The 6,847-nt window shown below is 46.0% G+C and overlaps 1 protein-coding gene across 1 annotated transcript; it reads left to right on the top strand.

Annotated features, from left to right (window-relative positions):
• Positions 1-801: 801 nt before the first annotated feature.
• Positions 802-5,957, top strand: LOC125505290 (ras-responsive element-binding protein 1-like). The gene is made up of 3 exons (XM_048668788.1): positions 802-1,009; positions 2,416-2,496; positions 4,187-5,957. Exons 1-3 carry the CDS (start codon positions 919-921, stop codon positions 5,902-5,904), a joined length of 1,890 nt encoding a protein of 629 aa, XP_048524745.1. The 5' UTR covers positions 802-918; the 3' UTR covers positions 5,905-5,957.
• Positions 5,958-6,847: the final 890 nt, after the last annotated feature.

The following is a 6,847-nucleotide window of genomic DNA, read 5'->3' as shown; positions in this document are numbered from 1 at the left end:
TCGTTATAAACTTTCTTGAACTGCTCTTGATTCTCATTATCTTCGCCTTAGTCATGACTCTCCTTCAAACGATAGGCGTTTTCTTTGGCGACACTGATCGAAGGTTCTCGCAGGTCACCCAACAGTTCAAGCTCAGTTTGGATGGTTTATCACCTATTTGTGCTCCTTCAAGCCCCTACTAGAAGACCGGCAGTTATTTACCATTGAAGATATCATCAGCATTCCTCTAATGATGCACTTATTAATGGATTAAAGGAAAACTCGTCTCCGAAGTAATAACACTGTTACTAGTCGGGACTGAGTTCTTCAGATGGTGAAGAAGCTCGTATTATGCAAATGCCGAGCATGTGGGCACAATCCGATGAAGAACCCAGTAAGCAAAAGGGCCAAGTAATAATGAAGAACGAAGATTAACACCTGCCCAGTCTGGCGCGTGCTTCGACAGTTGCTGGTAATCTCGTTTCTTTTAAAGCCACAAAGGTCGTCAGTTTTTTAGATGTGAACCGGTCCGAAGCTCGAAAAACGCCGATTGCGTAAGGGCGCGTGTGTTGAAGCCTGATTGTGATTGAGCCATTTTTCCTTCCTCGCAACGAACTGGTTTGAAATTTCCCTGTTAAATTTCTTATCAGCAAGCAAACAGAAAAATACAGCAGACACGATCGTCGTGAGGCCCCCCAATTTTTCGATCGCACTTTATCTCGAAAGCCACAAACGGGGTCCAGATCGAAACCGTTGCACACGCCAAAGCAGGTGTTTGGAGGCAGGTGAACACCACCATATGCCCACCATCTATCTGACAGACACTCTTCATTTAAACCGACTACCAGCGGGTTTTATTTACGTCATTCTAGTTCTTTTTCATCTGGTGATGTTGATTCAATTTGGTTATTGACTCCGGCTGGGAGACGGAGGGAGACCATGCAGCTGCCGAAAATTATGGGGAAATGGGAGAGTTCAACTCAACTCAACTGCTGTTTGCATCGCAAGCATCTAATCTGGAGCGTTACAAGTAAGAAAACATGCATTTTCCACTGGCAAAAGCCCGGCCTGGTTCGTGGCAAATAATTGGGCCCGGTTCGAGTAAACACGGCATTTATTGAGAACAAACTGAGATGTCCGTTTAATTGGACGCGGCACGTGTAACCGTATCGATTAGTAGCAATTTGTTTAAAAATATAATCGTCCAGCCCATGGTCAGATCGGAACAGGGACGTGCAATGACCAAGGATCCCATCGATGTTTACAGATAACTACCATCTTAAATTAGCAACGAAACCCACAAACAAAAGAACCATGTCGCCTTAATGGAACCTCCAAGTTTGTTATGGTTACTTGGAACTAATTTGCAAACCCAATGAGGTTCGATGCTTTCGATCAATCACAATGCAAGGAATTATCTCGTTGGTACCTCCGGTAAATGGGTCTGCTCTAGGTGGGTGTTTTGCGTCACTCTGCGATATGACATACACATCATCGGCATATTTCCTCTCTGATTGGGCAACGTGCAGGCTATTTACCAGCGCATCACTTTACCGCGAACCCAATCGATCAGCAACAATTTTCTCAAAACATTCGTTCGATTTATCCGAGCTTGTCGTTTCGTGTATCGTCTAATTACGAGGAAATGCGATTTTTTTAGGTCAATTAATCGTACCGCTGTCGCATTTTACCGACATCGATTGGGCAATTGCCAATCGCAAGTTTTCGTATTTGGCTAATTTTCAATCGCTTGATTTGCTAATCTTGGGTTTCGTTTTAACTCCATGGCCTGGTTTAAAGGAAACTTATTTTCGATCTTACCCGAAAATCTCTCTAGGCTCCAGACTGCTGGAAGTGCTCTATTTGGGCGCAAAAGACTCTACTGTGAAATAGCAAGTCCTGCTCTATCATCTGCACTCTCTATCTACTTTCCAACTGCTCTCATTTAGTATGATATTCTTATCTTTCTTGGGTTTAACTTTGAACATCGTTGATTTCATTACGTTTCGGCCGGACTACAGCGCCATCATCAGATTTAAAATTTACACAAACTCATGATTGGTAAAAATCAACGTTCTTGTAGGTCTTTGCCTTCTTGAAACCTTAAATTTGTCTCTCGAAAGACAAATTTACGGTTTCAAGAAGGCAAAGACCTACAAGAACGTTGATTTTTACCAATCATGAGTTTGTGTAAATTTTAAATCTGATGATGGCGCTGTAGTCTCGCCGAAACGTGATGAAATAAACGTCTACAATCAAGGCACAGGCAAGCAAAACCTCAAACTATAATGTGGTGCTTGTGAAATGTGTGTAGGGATGTTTTAATACTGAAAGTTCCACTATTGACCCTTTCAGATCCTCTCTGATTCAGTTTCAGTTTCAGCTACTTTCACAGACTTTCACTCTCATTGTCTTAACTGAACTGTGTTGTTCCAGATTATAAAGCAGCCATGCAAGGGGTGGTTTTTGCTCCGGAAAATCCTCAACAAGGCTCGCCACCACCCAGCAACGTTCCAGGTAAGTCCCAACTGCTCGTAATTGTTTGTGGGCGCCAACAGCAGAATATTGACCTTTACCGTCATATCTCAGTGATTTCTGGTACTGGCGAGGCGAAAACACATCGGCAGATAAGGAACAATCCCAAACAACATCATCAGCCTTATCTGGAAGGAAACTGAAACCTGTATGCGGTTTGTCGAGCGTGACGAATCTCATTGTGGTCCATTTTAATCAGGCCTGGGTTTTCCGTTTCGGAAAAACAAACGTCCACAGTCTCATGGGCGCGTCAATGGTTTTTTTCGTGGGTTTTAAGCGCCGCGCCTTAAAACTCTCATCTAGAATGTGATCTTTGCAACGGCGACCCTCTAGGCTGTTGGAAAGCGTTGCATTTTCCATCTGCATCCAGTTGATACCTGCCGGCACGTAGGCGATTTTCCAATAAAAAAATGATTGCCCAAGACCTCTAAAAACAATGAAGCGACGATTTGGGTCAAGTAAATGATCGTCTGTTTACCAATACGGCGACAAAGAAACGTTTCATTTGCCGATGACGGTTTCAAGTCAGGTACATGCCAACCGGATGGTACAGAGTGTCCGAATAGGGATAACTGGACATTGATCATTGACCGCAGGGTGTGTCCCAATTCCTCCTCAATGTAGCAAAAAACCCTTAATTTTCCTCAGATCATGTGAATAAATAATGCTAAACATCCGATTGACGCACAAATCGACGAACTGGACTAAAGTTGAACAAGCTTTGCTCAGCCAGGTGATACGGGGAATAAATCTGGGATTGTCTTTAAGTAAACCAATCGAACGATAAAGCCGGAAGACAAGAGATCTCCGTTCCGATGATTAACTAAACAAATGCACGCGGTTTCTTTGTCCGCGTCAACAACTCGCACGTTTCTTCACTTTATCGGTTATTTTGAAACACAATTGGGCCGCACCAAATCAGAGCTACACGACAATTCCTATGTGTGTGTGTGCCACACCCGTCTACAGTCAAGTGGTGTCTTACACCTGCCACACTTCGTTTGCTCAGTTCAGTTAACAAATCCGCATTTCTCTGCACTTGTGTGAGTGAAACTTTCGCCGGTTCTTCTTCATTTGCCCCGGTATTCATCGGATTTAAGGGACGCCCAGTTGGTTCCCATGGCGACCGTGCATCAACGTCGTCACTCGCCATGTGAACGTACCTCAGTTGAAGTGTCATGACTATTACAAGGGTCGCAAGATTAGTTGACGGGTGACTGAGCATATTTCATCAAAATCGACGCAAGCGTCCGTCACTAACAGAAGAACGATTTATATCGATATCGACTTCAGGTGATTTTGGTGAAGACTCGCTGGAAACAATTCAGTAAATTTTCATATTCGCAACAAGTCAAATTCATTACTGGGCTTCAGTCATTTATTAGGTATCAAAATAGGTTTCGGTGTATTTTTCCACCATCATCAGTTTTTATGTGTAGCGTTGTTGCTGCTTTAAGCCTTGGCAGGCATTTGGAGTTGCACACTCCAAAGGCATATGTTTTTTTATATATTTTAAATACTTTGCAAGAAACAAACAAAACAACCCTGTATACAATTCGCAACAAAGTCAGAAAGAGGTTTCAAACCGATCAAATTCCCGATTCAATAAATCACATAAATACGAGTATTTAGTCCTCCTGTGCGACCGGCCATCAACTATCGTTTGTTCTAGTTACCGCAATGGAGGAACCACTCGAAGCCAACCGAACCAAAGAAGCGCTAGACGACCAAAGCAACCGCACCGATTCGGGAATCTTCTCGACCACAACCAACACGTCCATAGAGGCGTGTGAGAGCGACAATCGCAGCGACAATCGCAGCGACTGCAGCTCGCCCGAACGGAAATACGTGTGTCCCATCTGCGACAAGATGCTGACGTCGCAGCACAACTTCACGCTGCACATCCGCTCGCACAACAATCAGGGGGAGGATCAGGCCAGCGAAAAGGGCTTCGCCTGCCGCATCTGCCGCAAGGTGCTGAGCTCCAGCTCGAGCCTGGACCGCCACGTGCTGGTCCATAGTGGAGAGCGGCCTTTCCATTGCAAATTCTGCGGCGACACGTTCACCACCAATGGAAACATGCATCGGCACATGCGCACCCATTCGACCAAAGGGGAGAACTACGAGTCGGATGGGAGCAGCGACAGCGGCAGCTCGAGAAGCATCGAGTACAACAACAACAAGGTCGAGTCGAAGCCCTGCCAGAAGAGGCGACTGGAGGACGCAGATATGGACCAGAAACTGGACGCCAAACGACCGGCCTTGGGCCCGTTTAGGTGTCCAGTCTGTCAAAGAACCGATTTTAACTCGCCGGGGGTTCTAGAAGCCCACTTGGAGGACAACCATCCAGAGTACCCAGCAATCGGCAGCCAGAGAGCGGCCAACAACAAACAAACTCACCCCCTTACCAAAGAAAAGGCGCCCTCCAAGCAGCCGGTGCTCGGGTTCCAAGACCTCACCTTCGTGGACTTCTCCAGCGAGAAGTTCCCCCACATTGCCAGGCGGGAGTGCGAGCGCAGCCTGCACAAACCTGCATCGTGTGGGCCGAAGTTCCAATGCCAGAAGTGCCTCAAAGCCTTCCCCTGTTCCAGCTCGCTGGCCATTCACGAGAAGAGTTGCCTCGAAGCGTCCCCCGGTCTGAATTTGAGCGGCCGCAACGGGATCTGTGAGGACGATATCCGCCGAACTGAGTTCTTCTCCCGGCTGAACCTCCAGGACAACGACAAAATCCCCGAGAAGCTGATTCCTACCAATAAGCTGAGGGAGCAGCTGGTCAAGTTCATGGACAACAAGGACTTGGCTGATATCCCATCGATTCTGTCCAATATTCAAAAGCCCAGCGAGCTGCGACTGCCGCCAACCAAACATCTCGTCGACCAGGACAACAAGCAGGAGAACGAGGAGGAATCGCAGGATTCGTTCGCCATAGAGTTCCGCAAAATGAAGCTGCGTGGGGAGTTCCCGTGCCGACTGTGCACGGCGATTTTCCCCAATTTGCGCGCCCTCAAAGGCCACAACCGCGCCCATCTGAGTGGCAACACCAACGGAACGTACTACTGCAACATGTGCCCTCACTCCTCAATCGACAAGGCCGCCCTGATCCGGCACATGCGGACGCATAACGGGGATCGTCCCTATGAGTGCTCGCTTTGCAACTACGCGTTCACCACCAAAGCGAATTGTGAGCGCCATTTGAGGAATCGACACTCCAAAACAACCAGGGAGGATGTCAAGAAGTCCATCATCTACCACCCGTCAGAGGATCCCACCAATGACGAGCTGAACAAGCTGACCGTTAGGGAGGAGGACAGGAAGCACAGCTTCAACTCGTCCAGCGACTTTGATGGCGCCTCAATCTCCAAACATACGCGCAGTAAGTACATTAAATGAGACACCAAATGATCGAAAGGGCACTGAGACGTGTGGTCTAACTTTAATTGAAAAAAATGTCCGTCTCTTCGGCCTAATAATGGTTAAAGGTGGGCCTGGAGAGCGCGCTGAATTTTTAGGAGTTGGCGCAGTGCTATGCCAATGGCTTCGTGCGCCAACCCAACGCACCGGCGCAGTAACTCCGTTGTTCCAAAATCTAAAAAGAATTTTTTTGAAAAAATTTCTGATTTGAAAACACAAATAATATCGCAGTCCCCTTTTGATCATGCGCTTAAGGGACACCCTGCATAACGCTTGAAACGCACTGATTCTACAGAGTGGCCCAATACAGGGTGATTCAAAATTGGCGGGTTGGGGAGTACAAGAAAAATATTGAAATTTTTTTTTTTTTTAATATTTCGAGAAGATATTAATAGTTGAAGGTCGAATTTCAACTGTGTTTTTAAGCATTATTTTGAAATTGTTCCATGTTTAATTGGCGGCATATTCGAATACTTAAGCATTCAAAAAGAAAAATTACGATCTTTGCTTCAAGTTACGAAAATTTGCGATATTAGAAAAGTTCTGTTCTAAAATTTTTTGATGGAAAGGCTTGTTAATAATAACCATAATGTGTCATACTGTGACTTACTTTGAATTTTCTTTCACGAATTTGCGGATCTGCGATTAGTTCAGGGGAAATTCTACAGTAACATGGCGGAAGCTGAAAGAACTCACGCCAACGAAGGGCAAGGAAAGTAGTTCCAGGAAGATAGTGGACGACAATCGATCTTCGGGTTCCAAGCACAGAGGAACAAGTATTGGATATAATCGAATCAGGGCCTTCCAGGGGCACTCAGAGCCCAATAACTGACACTTTCCCAAGCACCAAATAAATACCGAGGAAGGGCTACATTCCTACCACGTTTGTACGATACACACAGCACAAGGAGATACGAATGGA

This window comes from Dendroctonus ponderosae, unplaced genomic scaffold (genome assembly GCF_020466585.1).
Source record: "Dendroctonus ponderosae isolate FM_Combo_2020 unplaced genomic scaffold, Dpon_F_20191213v2 Dpon_F_20191213_771, whole genome shotgun sequence".
Lineage (NCBI taxonomy): Eukaryota > Metazoa > Arthropoda > Insecta > Coleoptera > Curculionidae > Dendroctonus > Dendroctonus ponderosae.
The sequence above is the reverse complement of the archived record's forward strand: the minus strand, read 5'-3'. Positions and strand labels throughout refer to the sequence as shown.